Source organism: Nicotiana tabacum, chromosome 13, assembly GCF_000715075.1.
Source record: "Nicotiana tabacum cultivar K326 chromosome 13, ASM71507v2, whole genome shotgun sequence".
Lineage (NCBI taxonomy): Eukaryota > Viridiplantae > Streptophyta > Magnoliopsida > Solanales > Solanaceae > Nicotiana > Nicotiana tabacum.
Window position 1 is genome coordinate 109,159,156 of NC_134092.1, and position 26,160 is coordinate 109,185,315.

The 26,160-nt window shown below is 36.7% G+C and overlaps 2 protein-coding genes across 2 annotated transcripts; both read right to left on the bottom strand.

Annotated features, from left to right (window-relative positions):
• Window positions 1-1,151: 1,151 nt before the first annotated feature.
• On the bottom strand, window positions 1,152-10,080 carry LOC142167889 (small GTPase LIP1-like). The gene is made up of 6 exons (XM_075228300.1): window positions 9,582-10,080; window positions 4,035-4,126; window positions 3,795-3,936; window positions 3,030-3,334; window positions 1,476-1,529; window positions 1,152-1,392 (listed from the first exon to the last, which is right to left on the bottom strand). The coding sequence occupies exons 1-6, from the start codon at window positions 9,673-9,675 to the stop codon at window positions 1,240-1,242; spliced, it is 840 nt and encodes a 279-aa protein (XP_075084401.1). The 5' UTR covers window positions 9,676-10,080; the 3' UTR covers window positions 1,152-1,239.
• Window positions 10,081-10,226: 146 nt separating this feature from the next.
• Window positions 10,227-22,251, bottom strand: LOC142167890 (uncharacterized). Its single transcript, XM_075228301.1, has 4 exons — window positions 22,075-22,251; window positions 21,462-21,631; window positions 10,579-10,657; window positions 10,227-10,423 (listed from the first exon to the last, which is right to left on the bottom strand). Exons 1-4 carry the CDS (start codon window positions 22,234-22,236, stop codon window positions 10,355-10,357), a joined length of 480 nt encoding a protein of 159 aa, XP_075084402.1. The 5' UTR covers window positions 22,237-22,251; the 3' UTR covers window positions 10,227-10,354.
• Between the last annotated feature and the right edge of the window lie 3,909 nt (window positions 22,252-26,160).

The following is a 26,160-nucleotide window of genomic DNA, read 5'->3' on the forward strand; positions in this document are numbered from 1 at the left end:
CTTGTTGTTAACTGTTTTATTATCGGTTTGAGCTGTGTGTTTACTTTTGAGACTACGAGGCGGTTCCTCGGGAGTTCTCCCCGCATATTTACTTTTGAGACTACGAGGCGGTTACTCGGGAGTTCTCCCTGCATATTTACTTTTGAGACTACGATGCGGTTCCTCGGGAGTTTTTCCTGCATATTTACTTTTGAGACTACGAGGCGGTCCCTCGGGAGTTCTCCCTGCACATTTTCTTTTGAGACTACGAGGCGGTACTTCGGGAGTTCTCCCTGTACATTTACTTTTGAGACTACGAGGCGGTTTCTCGGGAGATCTCCCTACACATTTACTTTTGAGACTACGAGACGGTATCTCGGGAGCGCCCCTGTTGTTATCACATTGTTCTTGTGTTGTTGTTTCTCTGTGAATCCTTCAGTTAAATTCTCAGTTTTACTTCATTTTAGTATATCATCTGCCTTGTTATTATATCCTAGTAGGGCCCGGGCCTGACCTCGTCACTATTCTACCGAGGCTAGGCTTGGTACTTACTGGGTACATTTGTGGTGTACTCATGCTACTCTTCTGCACATGTTTTGTGTGCAGATTCAGGTACTTCTTATCAGCCCCGCTATTAGCTGAGAGTGTTTGCTACTGTACGGAGACTTCAAGGTACATCTGTCGCGTCCGCAGACCTCGGAGTCCCTCCATACTTCTTTTATTAGACTCTGGTGTATAGAGATACTAGTTTCCTTCTGTAGCTTGTGGCTCATGATGTTCCGGGTTTTGAAAAAGCTGTGTATTAGACTCTAGTGTATAGAGATACTAGTTTCCTTCTGTAGCTTGTGACTCATGATGTTCCGAGTTTTGGGAAAGTTGTGTACGTTTAGCATTTTGGTTATTGTACATGCTAAGCGGCATTGTAATTGGTTATTCAGTATCTATCACAGTTAGTTGATATGTTTTACTTTCGTATTGTTATTTCTGCAATTTGTTAGGCTTACCTAGTCGTAGAGATTAGATGTCGCCACGACGTTATACGGAGGGAGTTTGGGTCTTGACAAGTTGGTATCAGAGCTCTAGGTTCATAGGTGTCGTGAGTCACAAGCCGGTTTATTAGTCTCGCGGATCGGTACGGAGACGTCTATACTTATCTTCGAGAGGCTATGGAATTGTTAGGAAAAATTATACTTCTTTGATTCCTTGTCGTGCGAAATTTGTTGACATCAAAAATTCTAAACTTTTGTATTCTATTCTTTCTCACAGATGGTGAGGACCCGTACCGGAAGATCTGATAACCAGGCACCCGCGTCCCCTGCTAGAGCCGCGAGAGGCCGGGGCCGGGGTAGAGGCCGAGGACGACCACACGGTGCTGCCAGGTAGATCATCTAAGAAGTATCTCCTCCTGATTAACTGAAATAGAGAACCCCGCACTTCAATAATGTAAGATAGATTAAGTAAACCTCAGTTTAGATGCAAAGCAATAATATACAGACCATGCGGAAAAACTTCATGACAGCTTCTTTGTCATATCTTTCTCCCTTAGCGGCCTGCAATATTTCAAAAACATTACACTGTAAATCCATTGACACTTATTATTTAAATATTTCAAAAACATTACACTGTAAATCCATTGACACTTATTATTTAAATGAGATTAAACTTCTTATTCACCATTTTTGAAAGAAAATTATAAACTTACACCAATAAATAGCAACATGAAATAAACTCAACATTCGCCTTTGTCACAAAGACTTATTATCATGGGTGGAGATAGGGTGGCGGAAGGGGACCCCCCTTGCCGGAAATTACACTATATACAAGGTTAAAATTATTTTTTATGCATATATAGCAGATGTTGAATCCCCTTGACTTTCTCATGTATTTACTCCTTTATATTGAATCCCCTTATAGCAGATGCATGTTTAAAAATTTCGAGGAGAGTTGCTGGGGCAGGGGGGGCAAGGGCTAAAAAAAGCAACCGGAGTGTAGAGAAAGCATAGCTATCTTTCAATTTGAAAATAGGCCTGAATGCAAGCCATATCTAGCTTCTCTTCATGTTTACTATTATTATTCATTGGCAGGAAATAGAAGCTGCCTATTTCATAAGCTATCCATTAGAAAAAAAGCTAAAAGTTCCAAGCTTCAGACTACCCAATATGACAGTAGCTATTGTTCTTTTCTCCCTCTCTTTTAGGGGTCTGGTTGCAATCTAATGAAAAGACAGCTTATGATCAGTAAGACCAAAAAATGCTTTAATTTGCCAAACTCAAAAGACATGTCGATGAACAGCTTAGACCTACTAGAACGTCCTTTTTCTAATGAAACTGAGACATGTAACGACTTATACAGAAGCTTAGCCATGAAGAAGAAACAAAGTGATGGATCAAACAGGGATTTGCCAATAAATCTATCAACTACTCAAATCTAACTAGTTCCAAATCGATAATAAATGTATGATCAGAGAATCTCAAGTATGAAAAAACTATCCAAAAAAGGAGAAGGAAAACCAAGTGGAAGAAGGAAAAAGCATCCTGTCCCCTTGGTTCAGTTGACAGTTTATATAAGTCAACAATCTCTCAGCTTTTATAGTCTAAACTATATATATATAAACAAAAAAGAAAGATTATTCCTATTCAGTTACTAAGAAAGACTGTTGGTAGCTGGAAACCATTTTTCTTCTCTTCATACACAAGAAAATGCAAGCAGGGTAGAGGTCAAGAGAAGATTCGAGAATAGTGTAAGGTAATCTCCACAAGATTTACAAAAATGGGGAAAAAAAGAGTTTCAAACCTTTAAGCATGCACCTCAATAGACTGCTACCCTTACTAAGCACCTTTTACCCAACAAGAAGAAGATGAAAACTTAAATTGCTATGCCAATACAGACTTGGTTAAACAAGAGTGAGCACTGTGAGACCAAAACAACAAGCTTAAGCATCAGAATTTGTGTTGCCCGAGAGAATATTGTTTTTCTCAACAAACCAAGATGCATCACTCTTTAATAGTTTTCAAATATGAATCAATGCAATTTGTGTTAGACAAAATTACCGCAATAAGACCTCCACCACCAGGAAAACTCTCTGTCAATGGGATCTCTTCGCTTGAAGGAAGTAGACCTTGCTTCTCAACCCACTGGCGAGCCATATCAACAAGATTGCCACTGCTTCCTCTAGTGCCCTCTTTTGTAGCACTATCTGCTTTATTGCCAATGACAATGTAAGGAACAGGGAGACCACCAGGACCTCCTGAAGCTAGAGGAGCCGAGAATGTCCCTGCTGTTGCTATCTCTACAGCCCACTTCTGCAAGCTTGTTTTTGTCCTTCTTTGAGATAGATCATACACAAAGATAACACCTAAAGTAGAAATTAACAAATCTTACATAATAGATTTCGTCCGACTATCATCAGGATGAATAATTCTACAAAGTGATCTCTTCCCACCTCCGTAGAGAGAGATAGTATACAAAAGTAACGCCTAATGTGGAAATAAAAAGGATTTCATCCGACTATCATCAGAATGTATACTTCATGGAAAGAAAGTCGTCCACTGCCCTCTCCCAAATGAAGGAAAAATGTAAATATTAAAAAATTTGATGACAACAAACATGTGAAAACATCTCTGATTGAGTGATTTCTGCTAAAATAAACAAACATAATCAGATATCTAGCACATGTTCGTGCTTTAACCATCTTCTGATATTAACGATCAGGTATTTAGACACAGAGCCATCCAGAATAGATATCGTACATGTTTCCGCAAGAAGAAACTTTTAGGCAAAAAAAAACAGTTTAAGAGATGAAGCTAGTTGCTCACCATTAATTTGTGAGTAGAACAGAGATCGGCAATCTTTATAACGATCATGTCCTGATATATCCCAAAGTTCAATAAAAAAATCTCTCTCAGCATCACCTTTTATGCTTGCTGATGAGCTACCAGAATTTCCATAGGTAGTGTGCTTTACAGAAGAAACAGGAATAAATTAGTTTTTATAGGACATGCATTCTCAGCACATTTTCATATTATAGGGAGAACAAAATTATCAGTGAGCCATACTTTAACTCCGACTGTACAGCCAATTGTTTGAGGAGGGCGAGCAATGGAAGAACCGTTGAGAATCAGATGAACAAGAGAAGTCTTCCCCACACCTACCAGAAAATATGAAGCAGAAAAAATGGTGAAACTAGGAGCTGAAAACAAGGAATCACTGGGTATAAATAAAAACAGAGAAACTAATATCCAGAACATCTTACAAAGTCTGAATATCAAGGGGAGAAAAGCTAATGCCAAACAAGAAAGACTTGAACACTTAATAAGAAGACTACATCAGAATGAACTTAGAGTATATAAATTGGAAAGTAAAACCTAGTGTATCCAAAGAAACATTGATTGAATGTAATACACAAAGGGCATTTGAAAATGATATCCAAAGATAGTGATACATTTTGGATCGGGCAACTAAACCTAGAAGATAATTATTAGAGCAAGTGAGGCTATTGTTTAGATTAAGGGTGTGTTTGGTCCCATTTTCTCATGTTTGGTTGGCACAAGTAGTTTGGAAAACATTTTCCCAATCAACTTATTTTCCTTTAATTGGGGGAAAATGTTTTCCCTAAAATTTGAAGGGAAAACATTTTCCTAAAAACAAAACGCGTGATCTGGCTTCTCTCTCCCCTCCCCACCCCATCACTGGTTCTCAAACCAGTTGATTAATTTCTCTCCCTTCTCTCATCTCGCTTCACTCCAATTTCTCTCTCTTCAGTCTCGCGTTTTAAGATCCTCCGCCATCGCACCAAAACACCCAACTTGTTGTTTTCTCCGAGGTCGGAGACAAACGCTTTGGATCTGGAGATCAGGAAATGCTCTAAAATCTCCGTCAATTTCGCTCTTGGGCTCTTGATTTTAGGTAACGCACGTCCCCCTTTCCTGCGTTTGTTTTAAGGGTTTTAAACTTTTCTTCAATTCCTTCTGTTTTTGCTTGGTGAACTGATGAATAATAGTCTAATGCTCTGCCTGATATCCATTGCAATACAAAAGATTAATTCATGAGTTCAAATTTTCAATATTTAGAATCCTAAAATGTAATTTCTAACCTGAATATAGTCAAAATTGGTACATCTTCAGTTAGTTTGGTTTATCTAAGTATTCAGAACTTTTGGTAATTGTTCTTCATGTTGGGATTTGATAGAGTTTGTTTGTTCATGATCCACTTTCTTGTTGTTTTTGCTGCTCAATATTAATTTCTATATGATATCAGGTTCTATGTCCTCTTTTGTCTTTTAAGTTATGAAACAAAGCAATGTAGTACTGGAAGTTAATGTTACCTATTAAAACACAAGTGTTGAACTTGGAAGCTTTTCTAGCTAGGATATTGTCGATCAAGAAGATAATATATGATTCAAGTTCAATGAAATTTTAGCAATGTGGCTTCACTCGCAACTTGGAAATTTGATTGTTGTGTGGTCAGAGGAGCTTATATGTTGTGCATAGTTTCATGAAAAGTAAAGGATCCATATGGACAATATCTACTAAAAACGAGAAACCTACATATTCTTATATCTTTTGGGTTGTTTGAGTGATTTACTGGTTCCAAGTTCGATTTCTTTTAGGCTCTCTTTAATGCTTTTATCAATCCATTTTTATGAGTAGAAGTTCTAAAGTTGGGTTGCAACAGATGGATTCGATTGAAAACGACGAAGATGATGCAATAATTGGAGCGGCAGCCATATCTATCTTAGATGCCGGGGCTGCAATTATTTTAGCCTACGAAAATCAAAGTAACATTCCTAGGGCACCTTATACCAATAAAGACCAAGAGAGGGAATTTTACATGAATAGTATTTTGAATGGAAGTACTGTTCATTGTGTAGGTCCGATAAGAATGAGCCAACCCGTACATTTTGAATTGTGTAATGCTCTTAGAAGAAATAATTTCTTGAGATCAACCAGAAATATGTCTTTGCAAGAACAAGTACTAATTGTCTTAGAAATTGTTGGTTTTAATGAACGGTTTCGCAAGATAGGGTCCCATTTTTATAGGTCGATTGAATCTGTTCATCGATGTTTCCACACTGTACTTCAAGCAATTTTGAAGCTCTATCCAACCCTTGTGAAATCACCGAATGATACTATCCAGTCGGAGATAAGGAACAACTATCGTTATTACCCTTGGTTTGCAGTGAGTAACATATTAAATATTAAGTTTTTAATTAATTTTGAATATTAGTATATATTTTGAACACCTAGAGAAAGACGTGAAGAAGCTAGGGAACGGTCGTTGAAAAGAGATGCCATTGCTCATGCCATGTTTACAAACTATGATCGGAGGAGGAATAGATGAATATAATCTATCAAGAAACAGTTTTTTTTATAGTCATCTTGGTTTTAATTGTTTGTGTTTAATTGTTTATGTTTTCATATACTCTTATGTACAGTGACTTTACATTCTATATGATTTTGTTGTCCTATCTCTATTTATCTTAAATTTCATGTTTGAGATAGGAACTATAACAGCTAACAATGGTAAAAAAAGGAGATAAACAATTTAGGTGGACAAAACCAATGGAATATTTGATGTTGGAGATCCTAGCTGATGAAGTGAAGCAAAGGAATACATCAACTAATCAGTTTAAGGCCATATCATTCAATCGTGTTTCGAATGCCCTTAAGCAACAACTAGGAATGGAGGAGTGTTCACCTAAGCATGTGGAGAATCATCTTAAAATACTAAGAAGCACATGGAATACAGAGCAACCTCTTCTCTAAACAAAAGTGGTCTTGGATGGGATGATAATTTGAAGATGATTACTGCTAGTCCTAGAGTTTATGCTTTCCACGTTCAGGTAAAATGTTTTCTTATATGTAATGTCATATGCAAAGGTGCCAAATTTGAATATGGTTCTAAAATTTTCCCTGACATTTTATTTGATTCTGTTGACTGCTAGATTCTGCAAATTCTATTTTTTGAGTTATTATGTCTTTTTCGTTTACATGGATTTTCCTGTTATTTTGTATGAGAAACTTTTGATTCTAGTATTAGCAGAATTAGCTCTTAAGTTAGAACTCATACTTTGATAAGTTGTTACTTCATTATGCATTAACCAGCCTATGTATTGTCGTTTCGATCTTAGAATGTATCTTTTAGAATTGTGTTATACTGCTGAAGATAACTGATAAAAGCTAATGCAAATGATTGTCAGAGCAATGCTCTGGGACATACATAAGGGAGAAGTAGTAGCTGAGTAAAGTGTGTTTCTTTTTTACCTTATCAAAAAAATAAAGTGTGTTTCTTTTCTCTTGAAATTGTCGTATGCGAGCGATGTAATATTCAATTATTTTCCATGAACTCACTGAATTATTCACTTGTTTCTTATACTTTTTGCTTTGTCGTTGTATTATAGGCTCATCCTACTCATGAGAAGTTCGTTAACAAAAAGATCGAAATGTTTGAAGAAATGTCCCTCGTGTGTGGGAACAATCGAGCTAGGGGTGATTGTGCTAAGTCGCTTGATGATATAGGCTTGGATTGCAGTTCGGAGAAAGGTAATGATAATGACATTGAAGGGCCATCTAAGGAAAAAGATGTGCAAGATGTAGTAAGTGGAACTTCTCAAGCTAAAGCAAGTCGCAAACGAAGTCGTTCTTCTGATGTGCAAGATGTGGTCAGTGATATATCAACAAAGCTTGGAGAAGTGGCAGCGGCAATCAGTAAAATAGCTGATAGTCGACTAGATATGACAAGATTGTACGAAGAAATTATGGCATTTGAGGGTTATGAAGAAGAGTTCTTAGGTGAAGCTTTTGATTATTTGGTGCAAAGTGACATGTTAGCTAAGGCATTCATGGCAAAAAATCAGAATCTACGCAAGGTTTGGCTGGAAAGATTCAAGCGACAACACTAAAATACACAAATGGGGTTGGAAGAACAAAGCTAGAATAGGAAGCAATTGTCATAGAAAGATATTTTGTTGCTTGTCCAATATGGTATGCCATACTTCTGTGATGGTTTTTCTCATGTCTACTTGCTTCTTGAGTACTCCTATACGGAGAATGGTTATTATGGAGTTGCTCATATTTCTTCTCTTTTATGTGTGTATGAGACGTTTATCATTGTTAGCCTGAATCTTATATGTTGCGAGAGGTTATATAATAAAAATATTGTTTTAGTGACTACAAAATTATTCCTGTTATGGGGTTGAGGTCTATTATTGAGGTTTATTAACAAAATGAGTATTTTCTTTTCATGTTGTAGAAATAGAACTTTCATTTTGTTTTAACAAATAAAAGAGTATTTTCTTTTCAGTTATGGAGCTCAAATTTTAACGTTCTTGTGTGAAAAAGTAAATCTAACATATTAGTTCCTTTGGGTTTATTAGAATTTATGAGAAGAATAATTGAATTCTTGAAAGAAAATAGCGTTGTGGAAACGTTGAGTAATTGTGGTGGGGGAGACTGGAGAGCACAAGAAACATAGGAACTGGGGGAGGGTTGGGGATGAGGAAAGTAGCATAGAAAATTATTTTCCTACAAAACATTGTCTGTTCTCTAACCAAACACTAGAAAACATTTTCCGGAAAAAGTTTTTCACTCACCAACCAAACAAGGGAAAATAAGTGATAACACCGTTCATTTTCCGGGAAAACATTTTCACCCTAAGTGTTCAAATGAGCAATCTGATTGTACATCCTGTTTTCAAACTTGTATCAAAAGAAATTCATTTTACTCTTAATAATCATAATACAACAACAACAACATATCTAGTGTGGTCCCATAAGTGGTCACAATATCAAAAGAAATTCATTTTATTTTTTTCTTGATAAATATATCATCAGAAAAAAACTTCTATTTATCTATTCTTAATAATCAGCATTCTCATACACTTACACCATCACCAAACAACTCTTAAGAAGGTGTTCTATAAACTCTAACATATTAGGAATCATCTCACCACAGCTACGAACCAGACTGTACGATGATACTAAGACGTGGTCACAGATTAAATAGGTTGGATCAATCATTACAATATTTATCAAACAAATGTAACAGTATGCAGTACCCATATCCTCCAGATTTAGTAGGTTAAAAAATTTCTTGCAGTTATAAACAGTTTAGTGGCTCATCACCAACTTTTTAGTAACAATAGAGAACAGGAGCTCCCAGATTCTAAATAAACTCTTCATCATCTTGCATTGACCTAAATTTTCCGAATTGCGAGAAGTCCAAAAGAACTTATGTCTTTGTTTTTTTGGATAAAGGTGGCGTCCAGTCCGGTTGCTCATCTCGACTATTCCACCGGGTACCTGATAATCCCATTAGCACAGGTATAACCTCTTTCATTGACCTCTACGCCACACCCTTTAGCTCAACCCAAAAGCAATTATGTCTATAAATCAGAGACCTCATATTATTAGCATCTATTAGTTATCTCCGTTCCTCAAGCATTTCTGAATCTATGCAACTACTATATTTTACCACCAAACACCAAGCTACAGACTAGAAATCAAATTCAAGAAGATACATAACTAGTAAGATGCATAAGAAAACATAGCAAAATCATATAATCAAAAGATGAAAACTAAAAGCATTTAAATTTTAGCTAAATACCTGAATCTCCAACAACAAGCACCCTGACTTGTCCACAAGGTGGACCACCAATATGCTCTTTAGTCTCCCTTTCCCTTTCCCTCCAAAACATCATCTCCTCCTCCTCCAAAAACCCAAACCAAAAACCAACAGAATACAATCCAATAAAAAAAGAACAAATTTTGAAACCAACCCAAATCAGCTAATCAACTCAAGTACCATAAAACACAACCTGAATCTCCACAACAAACAACATTTGTTCAAGCCCATATCAATAGCAAATACTACCCACGAAATGCTTCAGTTTCAAGAACCCATCTCCCATAAGATTCAACACTGCACTGAATTAACCAAAAACGCAATAACAGTAGATCTATTAACAAATCTTGAAATGGGTGAATTTAACTAAGGTATATTTTTGCATTAACAGTATGTATATTTTACATGTCTTACACCTATCATTAGACCACTTTACATGTTTGAAGCGATGTCCAATTTTTTTTTGAAATTTTCCACAGTTTTTGATTTATCTAAGGTGAAGCACTAATCCTACTTGTGTACTCAACAATGTTATGTTTTATTCATAGGGTCTGTTTGGATATTTTAATACTCCATGTGTTAGCAAATACTAAACTAAGGGAAGTAACCATGCAGCACATGGCAATATCACCAAATGTTTCCAAATTTTAAAAATGCTTGAATTCATAGTATCAACAGAAATTTCAAGCTACAATAGTTTTCCTTTCTGGAGATTTCGGATAAAAGGCACCAGCATACTGATACATTGGAGAAACCTATGGAAAGTAAACAGGCCAATTGAAGTAGTACGAGTCTCGTGCTTCTTTATCCATGTACTGGTTCCACTGCAATTAATGAAAACTCAAATGAGAGAAAGAATCAAGTAATTCCGTCCTAGTTATAAACTAAAAACATTGAAACAAAAATCTTTTTTTTTTACAACTCTATAGCGTATAAGGGAGAACATCATTACATAAGAAACTTAGGAAGCATCGAGTACCTTAAATTCGTAATCCTTATTTTTCTTTAGAGCTTTCTTCCAGTGATGTTGCTCAAAGAGCATGGCTTTGTCATGCCAGCTGCACATAACACATATTCAAAAGCTCAGACGCAGCAAAAAGGAAGTTTTTAGAAATCTCAGTCATGCATTAGTATGGGTGTCGTTGAGCCACCACTTGACGATATCGGTGGCCAACATGGCAAAATGTAATCACCTACTGGGGTACAGATTTAGCCATAGTGGAGAGCACCTAGGTCAAACTAAAGTTTCTAAGCTATAATGGCATCCACAACTCAGAAGAATAGCTCTAATGAGATCAAGAAGGATAAGTCAGCCCCCATCACAATTTATGAACGTTATACAAGCACCATCATGCGGGAAGCTTCGAACGTTGTTGTTAAAGAGAAATGATCAAGCGGCAGTTAAAAACATGGAGCCTTTATGCTTAATCAATTATTCACTCCTACCTTGTATTAGATCTCGAGAGTTGAAGACTTTGCAACTGTTAGTGTAAAGTGATAAACAGATGAGCTAAGGAGAGGAGAACGATGACCCAAGAACTTCCTTGAAAAATGAACTTGGGAAATAGGAGGGAGCCACATATTACCCTTACTACACCTTCACTCGGTCTCCCTGCGAAAGCACCCTCTTTGCACCCCCTTTTGCGAAAAATATAGACGGCTGCCATCTTTATTTCTCCTACCGTACTACTAAGCAATACATGAAAGATCAAACAGCTAATCTTCAAGAAGCTGATTAACAAAAGCACTCTACTGTTCTCATGTATAGTTTTGTTCTAGTGAATATGAAATGGTTCTAGAGAGATGCATTTCATGCTCTAATATGGCCGTCCTGAACAGCAGTACTCAAGAATTTTTCCAGGTCTTACACCTCTCACTAGACCAAGTTTGCGGGAGAGTGATTTTCCTTTCTTTAGAAGTGGTGCAAAACTCTATGACCACTTTCCATGTTTGAAGCGACTGCCAAATTTCCTGCATTTTTCATAGTTTTGCTTCATCTAAGGTGGAGCTCTAATCCTTCTTTTGTACTCAGCAATGTTATGTTTTGTTCTTAATAAAAAACAGAAGAAAAAAAACATTGAGAAGGATTAGAACTTCATCTTAGCATTAATGCGATGCTCCTTTGTCGTTCAAATGCAAAGGAATGCCACTTAGCTGGAAGAGGTGGAAAGTTATGGAGAACGGCACCCAAAAGAAAGAGGTGTGTTAACATAATTTAATAAGAAAAAAGATAAGAAAACATTTAGAGACTAGAATAAACCAAGCCCCACTTCTCCCTATAACTTCTGCCCCCAGTAATCCTACAGACTCAACAAACTAGCAAAACATGTTTAAGCAACACTATCTTGCACTAATTTACTGGGAGAAACAAAGGAAACTCTAACCATCGCACTCCATGAACAAGAGATACCACATTTTGACTAATAGGAGGTGACCATGACTTTTGTAATTTTTCTTGTCAAAAATATATAAGATAGCAAACACAAAAGATGTAGTCCGTGCACATGTGATCGGAAGAATGGAACAATATAGCTGATTGTAATTATGTGATTGTTGTAATGTAAATTCAATAGAGCTGATTGTAATTATGTGATTGTTGTAATGTAAATTAGTTATCTGCTTAGTTGGTTTTATGCCCTAGCTAGAGAGATTAGGAAATCGTATCCCACAATTCTGGAACTAGGAACAGTCTGATAATCGATGGGATTAGGAACCACTGTAAAAGGCCCACAATCACGTTCATTCTCAACTTTCTACTTCTCTCACTACCTTATTCTTTATAAGCCGATTTCACTATTTTTCTTATAACCGAGAAATCCCGTGTGGACCAGTAGCGCAAGGTTCGAAACTCGGTGGATAGTGGGTCCGCTCCTCTACCCTTTTCCACTTAAATACCAGGCTTTTGTTTGCGGCTGGATTCAAACCCGTGACGTGCACCGAAACCACACATCACGCACAATGCTCTTACCACAAGATAGAAGCCTTGTAGGCACAAACAGAAATATTTCGCTATTTGCGATGCCATCCAGGAAAACTCACAAGAAATCAATCACAAATTAGTGATCCCCCACCTATTTACCAAGATATTTTTTGCTATTTGTATTCTGTTAAGAGCAGGAATGCCAAGAAGTAGATTTACGATAATATTCTCCATGTGATAACAAACAGAAAGGTGAAACCAAAAGGGGGAAAACAGAGACGAAAAATTATTCCTCCATCCCTTTAGTGTAGTATTCTCCAAGTTCAAACCTCCACTTCTTTGAGGAGGCATTACTGTGAGCATTACACCTTCCTTTGACTGTTTCCACAATTTCCTCAGGTTAAACTAATTCTTAGTATATTCAATAAAAGGTGTAAAAACCTAAATAAACAACCTATATTAACAGATATTTCCATTTTGGAATATCTCAAATGGAAACGCAGACAATGTAATGGACTTCTCAACATGGACGGAATGAGGGTCGGAGCGAGCATATAAAACAATTGTTAACAAACCCCTTGATCAAGAATAGATTTGCTCATATCTATTTTACTATATAGACTAACGCAATATCTTTTACTGAAACCTTCAAAGAGAAACCCGTAGGGTAAAGTCAGCCCCTTTATCTATCATAATGATATCAGTAACAGCTTTGAAGGTTAATTACCTATCCATCCAAAAAAATAAGGAGCTTACGAGGTGAAAACAACCTTGCTTGTAGTTTTTACGACACCAAATGGACCTCCACTATACTTCAATTGTTACATCATAAGTTGATATATCATTCAACCATCAACCATGCCTGATCCTAAATCAATTGCATTCCGCTATATGAAAGCAAATTAGAAGTCTAAAGACTAGAGGTTCTCTAGATAAACTCCTTATCCTTAGACGGACATAATTTCCTAACCAAATAATAAAGATGAGGGACAACACCAAACCTAATGTAAGTCTAACAACACTTCAAAAGGCTGAGAAATGTATGTAAGTGTAACAACATCTAAACCTTAATTCACAACTAGTTGGCATCACCTGTATAGATTTAGGGGTGGATTCACATAGGGTTTGATGGGTGCTCGAGCGCCCATTGCCTTTGACTTGGGATGATAGACTCTTCTTATCAGACTCTTTTTTTTTTCTTTTCTTTTATCTTTATCAGACTCTTCTTACCCAACCCCCTTCCCTAAAACACAACATTCTTTTGCCCTTTCTTTTTTCTTTATTTTCTTTTCTTTTTTGTTTTACTTTCTCTTCCCTTTTACTCTTTTTCCCACCTGGCCCATCTTCTTCAATACATCTTCTAGCAGTGAAGCACCGTAACCTTAAAATCCTGGGTCCATTGTAGTATAGATCATTTGCTTCTACTGCACTCTGTTTTTAGTTGCATGTGCATTGATTTTGGAGTGACTGGAAGTCTATTCAGATAACTTCCCTTCATATGTGTCTCAATTAGTCCCTTCACTGCTTATCTATAGACCAGCAAATTTGCAGATTTTTGCACGATCTTACAGAAGCATCGTACACAACCTCTCTCATACATCCTCTATATACGATGTTTGTAGTCTTGTACCCTTTATTAGATATAAGCATTTCTTTGTTTATCTAATCTTAAGTGGGCGCACATCCATCTTAATACTTTTTTGATAAGGTAAGGTACATCCATCATAACATTTGAATCTATATAATTTTCAGCTTATGGGGGTTTGGAGGAGTTGTGGGGACGCGAGCAGTATGTGGACCTCGACAGCAAACTGCATTAGGGAAACTGCTAGGGCGGTGTTAGGGGTCACGAAGGGTTTTTCCGGGGGCCACAAAGGTGACTGGTGGTGGAATGGAGAGGTCCAAGGAAAAGTAGAAGCCAAGAAAGCGGCGTATATGAAGCTAGTGGAGAACGCTGACGAGGAGGAGAGGAGGACGCTTAGGGAGGGTTATAAGAAAGCTAAGAAAGAGGAGAAAGCGGTCACGAGGCGAAGATCGCAGCATTTGAACGCCTGTATGCGGAACATGGGGGCAGAGGCGGTGACAAAAGGCTGTTCAGGTTAGCCAAAGTTCGAGAGAGGAAGGCTCGGGACCTGGACCGAGTGAGGTGCATCAAAGACGAGGATGGCAAGGTATTGGTGGAAGAGGCGTGCATTAGGCGCAAGTGACAGTCATAATTCCACAAAATCTTGAACGAGGATGGGGACAGGGACATTGTGCTTGGCGAGTTGGAGAACTCGGAGAACCGACGTGGTTTTAGGTTTTGTAGGCGTATTAAGGTTGAGAAGGTAATGCGGAAGAAGAGTAGAGGGCTAGAGGCAGGCAACTGGGCCAGATGAGATCCAGGTTGAATTTCGGAAGGCCGTGGGACGAGTAGGCTTGGAGTGGCTTACTGGATTGTTTAATGTCATTTTTAGGACTACGAAGATGCCCGAAGAATAGAGGTGGAGTTTGATGGTCCGTTGTACAAGAACAAAGGTGAGATCCAAAATTGTAACAACTACTGGGTATCAAGCTATTGAGTCACACTATGAAAGTGTGGGAGTGGGTGGTGGAGAAGAGGGTGAGGAGCAGTGTGTCTATTTCGTAGAATCAGTTCGGTTTCACGCCGGGGCATTCGACCACAGAAGCCATTCATCTGGCGAGGAGGTTGATGGAGCAGTATCAGGAGAGGAAGAGGTACATGCATATGGTGTTCATCCATTTAGAAAAAACTTACGATAAAGTCAAGGGAGGTTCTATGGAGATGTCTAGAGGTTAGTGGTGTCCCGATAGCGTACAATAGGGTGATTAAGGATATGTACGATGGAGTGAAGACTCGGGCGAGGACTATGGGAGGAAACTTAGACTATTTTCCTATGATGATGGGGTTACATCAGGGTACAGCTCTTAGCCCATTTTTATTTGCCCTTGCGATGGACGTGTTGACGCGCCACATTCAAGGGAAGGTGCCATGGTGTATCTTATTTGCAGATGGCATAGTGCTAATTGATGAGACGCGTCGCGGGATTAACGATCGGCTGGAGCTGTGGAGGCAGACCCTGGAGTCTAAAGGTTTCAAGTTGAGTAGGACTAAAAATGAATACTTGGAGTCCAAGTTCAGTGTGGAGACGCAGGAAACAGAAGTGGAGGTGAAGCTTGATTCACAAGTCATCCCAAGAGAGATAGTTTCAAATACCTTGGGTCTGTCATTCAGGGGAACGTGGAAATTGACGAGGATGTTACACGTGTTGGAGCGGGGTGGATAAAATGAAGGCTTGCGTCTGCTGTTTTGTGTGATAGGAATGTGCCACCGAGACTTAAGGGCAAGTTCTACAAAGTGGTAGTTAGGTCGACTATGTTGTATTGAGCCGAGTGTTGGCCACTCAAGAAATCTCATATCCAGAAGATGAAAGTAGCAGAGATGGCGATGCTGAGATGAATGTGTGGCATACCAAGAAGGACCGAATTAGGAATGAATTTATTAGGGACAAGGTGGGTGTGGCCCCTGTGGAAGACAAGTTGCGGGAGTCGAGGCTGAGATGGTTCGGGCATGTGAAGAGGAGAGACACCGATGCCCCGGTGAGAAGATGCGGGAGGTTGACCATATAGGGTCAGAGGAAAGGTAAGAGCGAGGCCTAAGAAGTACTGGAAGAGGTGATTAGGTAGGACATGGTACTACTTCATCTTAACGAAGACATTACCCTCGATAGGGAGGTGTGGGTTGTGGGTTAGTCGAGAGTCTCTTCTAGTCGTACTAGTAGTATTAGTATTAGTCTTGTATTCTACTATTCCGAGTTCCTTGTTGATCAGATGATGTGGCATTATTGCTGGTAGTTTTCGCATTTCTCTTATAGCTTTGTATTCCTAGTTTCTTTGCTATTACATGTTGTGCTATTTGCTTCTGATACCTTATTTCCTTGTCGTTGTTACTGTTTGTTTATTGTGTCCTTTTCACTGTTCTTGAGTCGAGAGTCTATCGGAAACAGCCCTTCTTCCTTCATAAGGTAGGGGTAAGGTCTGCGTACACATTACCCTCCCCAGACCCCACGTGTAGGATTGCACTGGGTTTGTTGTTGTTGTTGTTGGATATTCTGGACTTTTGGGAATGACCTCCATGATGGACAAGATGCGGGAAGCAAGGCTGAGATGATTCGGGCATGTGAAGAGAAGAAGTACAAATGCCCCACTGAGAAGGTGCGAGAAGTTGGCAGTGATAGGTCTAAAGAGAGGTAAAAATAGACCAGGAATAATTGGTGAGACGTGATCAGACAAAACATAGCACATCTTCAGCTCACCGAAAACATGACCCTAGATAGGACAGCATGGAAGTCGAAGATTAGAGGAGAAGGTTAGTAGGTAGTCGAGCGATTAGAAGAGTAGAAGGTTAGTAGGTAGCATGGTTCTAGTTTAAAGCACCTTAGCTACTTCCTCTCCTCCTTGCCAGTATTATTGTTATTATGCTATCTTTATCTTACTCTTCACTTTTACGACTACTGGTGTTTCTTTTACTTTGGTTAGCTTTACTATTTTTGTTGTCATTACTTTTCTATTCTACAGTATTTTCATCATAGCTTTTTTACTCTTGCACTTTTCAAACATGTTTTGAAAAACACTTTTCTTAAGTCAAGAGTATATCGGAAACAACCTCTTTACCCCACAAAAGTAGGGGTAAGATCTGGGTACACACCACCCTTCCCAAACCCTACTTGTGGGATCACACTGGATATGTTATTAGTTGTTGTTGGATATATTGGACTTTAGAAGCACGACATGCACTCCTATATACAATTGTTTCTTACAACCATTATATGAAACTTTTCTTGCACTTTGTTACATAAAGCTCCCTTAGCACTCCTCCTATTTTATTTATACAAGTAATATTTTTATCTATCAAACCATTCTCTTGAAAAACTACCTACATAAGAAATAGTTTGCATTTAGACAGCATAGCCCCATCTAATTTACTTCACCTGCCTTCTTCTTTTAGGTACACACTTCTACTTATCCTAAATCATTTCTCTCTAGAGAGTTTCTCCATATTTCCAATTATATTTTGATTTTCTTATTTGTTTCAGCAATTAGCACAATATCATCTGCAAATAATATCTCTTCAAGACCTCATCTTGAATACTATTGGTTAGCTCATCCATAACTAGGTAAACGAATATGGGATAATGCGACCCATGGTTGTGGAAACTCCTCTTACTCCCCTTTACTATCTCAAACGTGTGACCGCTCTCTCATACATAACTTCTATAATATCAATATATTTCATACAAAGATATTTCTTCTCAACCACTTATCAATTGACTTTTATTGGCATTGTACCATATGTTTTCCATAAGCCAATGAATAGCCCAGTGTTATCAAAGACGAAAAGCGCAAAAAAGCTATAAGGTCTGTTGGGGCTTTAAGCGCAAAGTGCAAATAAAGCGTGCGCTTTAATGAAAAAAGGCGCAACTGGAGAAAAAGTAAAAATATGTATATGTAGTCCAAGACTAATAATTATAAGCATGAATAACAAATATATGGACAAAGAAATTGAAAAGAATTACGATAAAGTGAAATATCAAATGTTTAATGTCGCATTTTCAGGATTACACTCATTGGCAAGGAAAAGTATGCCTTAGAGCCTTGATGCGACACTAAAGCGCCCACAAAGCGAAGCGAAGTGCTCAACATGTTTTGAGCCTCGCTTCAGGGCTTAAGCGCGCTTTAAGCGCGCCTTTGACAACACTGGAATAGCCTACGCAAATACTTCTTCTTTTTCTATGAATTTCATCATCTTTCCTCACCAAAATAGTGAAGGTTGCATAAACTAGTTATCAATTACCCTTACAATGTCCTTATGTCTATGCTTCATCAATCTTTCCCAAAGTCTCAATCATATAACCTATAAAATCATAGTTAGCACAATTTTGAGTCCTTTGTTTTCTCTCTCTAACACACACACACACAAACTTTTCTCCACTGCTTTGGCATCTTTCTACTCCTCAACATATCCTTGAATACTTGGTTACCACACTACTTGAAACTTTCCATAAAGCTTCTAAACCTTAGAGGATCACCTGGACAAAAGGCTTTTCTAAGTCTTCATATTTTTCATTGCATCTCCGCAACCCTAATTTTACAAGTGAAGCAAAGGTTTTGCGACGTTAGTCTCGTTATTTGCCTCGAGCGATTTGATCCAAATACCATTTGCATCTCTATTTGACCATGTTATCTCTTGCCATAACTTGTTGGGGAATGGGGATCATTTTCTTATACACATTTTCCTAACTTTTCTCCCTTTCCCGTTTTCCTAACTTTTAGTACAAATTGTTAGTTTATAGATATGTATAGTGTAGTGTTGTCCCACATTGGAAGAGGAGTAATATCTTCTTATAGTGTATAGCTATAAATAGGGACCTCTTGTATTGCATTTATCATCCAATATCAATAACATATTTTCTCCCGTGTCTTCTCACATGGTATCAAAGCATTAGTGAGAAAAAAAAATCGTTGTGCGTCATTCCAGCGTTAACCGGAAAGAAAGAACTTAGTCATCGTGCAATTTTTCCGATGACCTAAGGCTTGTCTAAGTGAAAGTCACTTTCTGTCGGTGTTGTGCTAAAATCAACCCAGTTTCATCTTTTGGAGATTCATTCACTCCAGCTCCAGCTCCAGCTCCACCACCTACAGCTCCAGTTGTAGCTCCACCACCTATAGCTCCAGTTCCACCACCTACAGCTCCAGTTGTAGCTCCACCACCTATAGCTCCAGTTCCTCCGCATAATCCAGTTCAACCTTCTGCAGCTACACCACTCTTGACTTATCATCGTCGTCCACATCCAACATCAGGCCCAGGTGATTCACGCCCTGCATCAGATTCTGCATCTACTGCGGACTTGTCTCCTCTTAGTCAACCAATTGCACTCCGCAAAAGTGTACGATCCACACTTAATCCTAATCCCCACTATGTCGGTTTAAGTTATCATCGTCTGTCGTCACCTCATTATGCTTTTATATCTTCTTTGTCCACTGTTTCTATCCCTAAGTCTACAGGTGAGGCACTATCTCATCCAGGATAGCGACATGCTATGATTGACGAGATGTCTGCTTTACATGCGAGTGGCACTTGGGAGCTTGTTCATCTTCCTACAAGTAAGTCTATTGTTGGTTGTCGTTGGGTTTATGCAGTCAAAGTCGGCCCGGATGGCCATCGGCTTAAGGCTCGTCTTGTTGCAAAAGGATATACTCAGATTTTTCAGCTTGATTATAGTGATACTTTCTCTCCTGTGGCTAAAGTAGCATTTGTTCATCTCTTTTTGTCCAAGGCTGTTGTACGTCATTGGCCTCTTTATTAGTTAGACATTAAGAATGCTTTTCTCCACGGTGATCTTGAGGAAGAAGTTTATATGGAGCAACCACCTGGTTTTGTTGCTCAGGGGGAGTTTAATGGTTGTGTGTGCAGATTGCGCAGGTCACTATATGGTTTGAAACAGTCCCCTCGAGCTTGATTTGGTAAGTTCAGTACAATTATTCAGGAGTTCGGCATGACTCGTAGTGAGGCTGATCACTCTGTGTTTTATCGGCATTCTGCTCCTAATCTGTGTATTTATCTAGTGGTTTATGTTGATGATATTGTTATTACTGGTAATGATCAGGATGGTATTACTAATCTGAAGCAACATCTCTTTCAGCTCTTCCAGACTAAGGATCTGGGCAGATTGAAGTATTTTCTAGGTATTGAGGTCGCTCAGTCTAGCTCAGGTATTGTTATTTCACAACGGAAGTATGCCTTAGACATTCTTGAGGAGACTGGAATGATGGGTTGCAGACCTATTGACTCTCCTATGGATCCGAATGCTAAGCTTCTGCCTGGACAGGGGAGCCTCTTAGAGACCCTACGAGATATAGGAGGTTGGTTGGCAAATTGAATTACCTCACAGTGACTAGACCTGACATTTCTTTTCCGGTGAGTGTTGTAAGTCAGTTTATGGATTCTCCCTGTGATAGTCACTGGGATGCAATTGTTCGCATTCTTCTGTATATAAAGTCAGCTCCAGGCAAAGGATTACTATTCGAGGATCGAGGCCACGAGCAGATTGTTGAGTACACAGATGCTGATTGGGCAGAATCACATTTTGATAGACGTTCTACGTCTGGATAGTGTGTTCTAGTAGGAGGTAATTTGATCTCGTGGAAGAGCAAGAAACAGAATGTAGTTGCTCGATCTAGCGCTGAAACCGAATATCGTGCCATGGCTATGGCGACGTGTGCGTTAGTTTGGGTCAAGCAGTTGCTCAAGGAGTTAAAGTTCGGAGAAATCAGCAAGATGGAACTGGTGTGTGATAACCAAGCTGCTCTTCATATTGCGTCAAATCCGGTATTCTATGAGAGGACTAAACACATTGAGATTGACTGTCACTTTGTCAGAGAAAAAATACTTTAGGAGATATTGTTACAAAGTTTGTAAAGTCGAATGATCAACTAGCAGATATTTTCACTAAGTCTCTTACTGGTTCTCGTATTAGTTACATGTGTAACAAGCTCGGTACATATGATGTGTATGCACCGGCTTGAGGGAGTGTTAGTTTAAAGATATGTATAGTGTAGTCTTGTCCCACATTGGAAGAGGAGTAATATCTCCTTGTAGTGTATAGTTATAAATAGGGACCTCTTGTATTGTATTTATCATCCAATATCAATAACATATTTTCTCTCGTGTCTTCTCACACAAGTCATCTAATGCTTTTTACATAGGGCTTTGCTAATCCCGCAATCTTCTTACTTAGCTCTCTTATAACTACAAGTTGATGCTACTCCAAAAATATTATAAGCATGCTATATAAAACAAGAAATTAAGATTAATCCTTTATCAAATTAACAAACAAATATGAAAGAAAAAAAAAACATTTGAGGCAATTCAAAGTGAGTACTTGTATTGATTGGAGAGAGTCCACATGTATGGATTGATAAAAGTGAGGGCGGAGAAAGCAGCGGACCCTATCCATATGTTCACGAACCGTTCTGGGTCAGCATGTGGAACTCCCGGGTCGCCCCTGTATGCGTTCCCAAAGTACTTCTCCATTTTCTTCTTCTTCTTCTTCTGCTTATCAAGGGTATCAAGCGTTAGGAGTATCCCAATATATCTATCGTGTGTTCCAATGGAACAAATGATATATGTGCTCTTTTGCAATTGTGGTAAACTAGTTATACCTCTGAAAAAACAAAATTAAAACTTAAAAACACGAAACTACATTATAACCATTACTATAGTAACTTGCTTTGCTTGAAAATTATTGATTTAGCCCCTTAATTAGAGAAATTAGTCATTGGGGTCGGGGCTAAACTGCAAGACAAATATAATACTACAACAAAACTAACAGCTCAAAGAGGCAGAACCACAAATTAGACTAGCATTCACTCAACAAATTTCCGAGAACATAATCGAAAAACATTAAAAGAAGAAACCAACGAAATCAAACAAGAAATGCTGAAAACAACCCAAAACAAGGGGGCATAAATACTATGTAAAGCAAAATTTCTTACCTTAAAATCGACGAAGCGAAGTAGAATGAAGTGTCCAGATAAGAGCAAGTGGATTGTGAGGATATAAAGGCAAAAGGGTTTTAAGGGTTTTCTGTTTTGCTTTTTCGCTTCTTGTAGTTTATTTATTATAAAAAATAATAAAAAAGTTTCTCCCACATTCATTTCCTTTGCTAAAATTGCTGAATTAGGAAATTAGGTATTGGAAATTTAACATCTATTTTTAATTCTCTCGGGAACTCCCCACTTTACTCCTTTAATAATTTGAACCGGTAATCTTTTCCTGTCAAGATTTTAAGATCTAATCCGTAAGTTATGAAAAGTTTATTATTAAAAGTGGAAGTTAAAATTTCTTTCTCTTTTTCCTTTTCTTTCAAAAAATCTTTTGAAAAGCGGAAGGTGTGAAGGTCGGGATTAACATAGCAGGTAATAAATAGTCGAGCATTTTTCTTTTTCATGCTTGTATTTGTTTTCCATACTTATTGATCTAGTATTACTCTCTATCCTATATTTTTAGAATTCTATTGTTATTAACCCAAATAGTCGTCCACCATATTATTTAAACAAAAAATAGCCAGTGAATCTATAATATATGCATAATTTATGTATTACATGTGCATAATTATGTATAATTTATGTATATGGCTAGAAAAAGTAAATAATTAATGTGGCCGGCTATTTGTGTAAAGATCTCTCATCAGTTATTTTATTTTTTGGTTATTGTTATTGCTTCTCTTTTTATAGCTTTTTTCATTACCCTATCTCTTTTTCAAAATTGCTATGTTTGTACTTTCCTTAAGTCGTCCGCGTACACAATATCCTTCCTACATCTCACTTATAAAAATACACTAAATACATTGTTATTGTCGTGAAGCTGTAATTAGTTTGGAAGGGGGGAAGTGAAAATAAAAGAGAGAACCTTACCCTGTATCTAAGTGAATGTAAGGTAAAGTTTCAATTTTTAACAGCAGAATAAGTTTGCACATTTAAATTTTTGAATTTACATGCATTTCGAGTAATTTATCAAGTTGTATGTTTTACTCGCAAGCACAAAATGTCAAAGTAATATGTCTACCAAAATTTGATACATTGTCACTTAACTAAAATCAGGTGGCATGTAAAATAGAACTAAATGCGCAAACCTTATTAAGCCACGAAGCCCATGATGCAATCATGAAATAAAGAGGAGAAAGGGAGAATGACACGGTTACACATAAAAATAAAATTATTTATTCTTTACTATCAATTTATTTTTTTACTCATCAAATTAATTACATTTCCTACCCATAGTAGTTTTTGTGGAGAATTTTCTTTTTTTTCTCCAATACTTTTTTATTTCTATGCTTCTTTTCTTTTTTCCGTTTTTCTTTCTCTTCTCATTTTCCTTCTTCACGATTTCTTCTTATTTTTTTCTTTGTTTCTTTTCTAATTTCATTTTAAGTTATTTTTTATATTCTTTTTCTCTTCATAATCTAATTTCATTTACTGTTTTCACTATTTTTTATTATTCTTTTTTTATACAATAAGAAAAAATAACTGATATAGTAAATATTTGTTCACCCTTTTTTAATATAACTAGTATAATATACCTTTTGTCTTTTTTCTCATTTTTTAAATTCAATTATTAAATTGAAATAATTTCAATTGTCACTTGATCTAATTCACTTAATATCACATTGACTACTACTGAGCACCATAAATTACATAATCAGATTCTAAGAATCAACACGTGATTGTCATGCAAACTTTGATCTTATTCCCTATAAATACCAGTACACACTCTACCATTAGCAGTAACACAACCAGTTATGGAGCAAGAAAACATAATCTACGGCTATCAAATCTCCATATATACTAGTTAGAATAGAAATGATAATAAAATATTGAAAAATACAATAAAAGTATAAGTAGCAAAAAAGACTTCTAGTACCATATGATACCAATATGGTATACATGTATATCAACATAGTATATGATTGCTCTAGAATATTGCTACAACTATCTACGACTATATTATTGTACCAAAACATTAAAGGATGCAATAAAAGTATGAGAAAATTAGATTGTAGAATTCGCAAATCATCTTGCTCATTCCGTATACTAACATGGTATATAGTTATATGGGGTCGTTTCAACAACTGGCTATAACTATAAAAAAAATATTACATAATACACATAATCTATGTCCATCGACACAAAAAAATTCCAGCACTGCAAAATCATGTTCATATAAATAATTTTAAAATAGTAATCACTTAAAAATATAGCTAAAACAATTTGGTATACAACTTTACTGGTTAATTTTCGGCAATTGTATGACTATATTACTATTACATAACACACATGCATAAAGAGAAAATTAAAAAATTAGTGTACCACATATTAATATAATAAAGTATTTCAAGATATTGTACTACATTACTATTATTAAAAAAAAATTAAATAGTGTACCAATTAAATGCAGTCAATACAACCAAAAAATGATTCAACAAGCATATGATACCAATCTAAGTATATAACTATACTAATAGGGTATATAATTGTATGGGGGCGTTCCAACAACTGCATGCATATAACTATAAAAATTATTACATAATACACAAAATCTATATCCATAGGTACAAGAAAATCCAACACAGCAAAACATGATCGTATAAATCACTTCATAATAGAATTCACTTAAAATGCAACTAAAACAACCCAAAAATATTCCAACTACCATATGATACCAATATGACATATAATTATACCAATAGGGTATATAGTTCTACTAATTAATTCCAGGTAACTATATATGATTATACTACTATTACATAATACACATGCACAAAGAGAAAAATAAAAAAATAGTGTACCACATATTAATATAAGAATGTATTTCAAGTTATTGTACTATAATACTATTATATAAACCAAGCGCATAAAGAAAAAATCAAAATGATTACATAATACACATGCATAAAGGAAAATTAAAAATATTCAAGATACTGTATTATTCTACTATTACTAAAGAAAAATCAAATAGTATACCAATTAAATGTAGTTAATACAACCAAAAAAATGTTCCAACTAATATATGATACCAGTATAGTATAAAGATATACCAACAGGGTATACAATTGTACGCAAAGAGTTTTTTTTTTTTAAAGTCAATTATTAAACTGAAATAATAACAGTTGTCGCATAATCTAATTAATTCAATGAGAGCTTATGCAAAGAATAATACCTCCATGGAATTTCATTAATGTTAATAAATATTATTAATGTTAATAAATATTATTATTTATTTATTGAAAATGTGGACAACAATTGGACAAAAAATTAGGACAATCTTTTTTGAAATTATGGAATGCATGACAACCGGGAGTTTCTCCGATCAACTTATTCCTCTTGTCCATTTTTCTCACTACGATTACCCTATTTCATTTTTATTTTTATTTTTCAAATAATTATTAATATATGTTTCTAAAATCAAAGTACATATCGATGGAAAGATAATCAAAAGTAATGTGATTCAAGTCATAAAATAAAACAAAAAGGGAAAAAGATTTGCATTTTTCACATGCCTCTCACGTGGGGTAAAGCAAATTAAAGGGAAAATAGCAAATTGAATAGTCTAGTAATAAGTTTGTGCTGTATAGGTAGAAATTGTAACTAATTTTCAAGTGGGCAACACAGGTAATTATTTTGGCCTTGATAGGCACTATGCGTTATTTCCTCGGAAAAAAAAAATCATAAAATTGCTAATTGAAAACTAGTCATAGTTTCCAATTAATCGAAATTTAGCAACTTTTTCATTTGAAAATAAAATTTTGACAAAAAGAGCCTTAAAAATTCAGAAGAATTCCAGCATAATATGTTTGAGTTTAAATGTTTTACATCTGAGATTCCACCATAATCTGTTGGAATTCATAATGTGACGGAGACTGGAGTTCCACCATAATATGCTAGAAGTTTATATGCAGGAATTCTATAATCCAGCATATTATGCTGGAACTTTCTGTACGTCAGCTAAGGTAATTTTGTCCAGATTTTATCTCCGCATTAAATAGTGACTACTTTTCAATAAATTTACAAACACTAGCTATT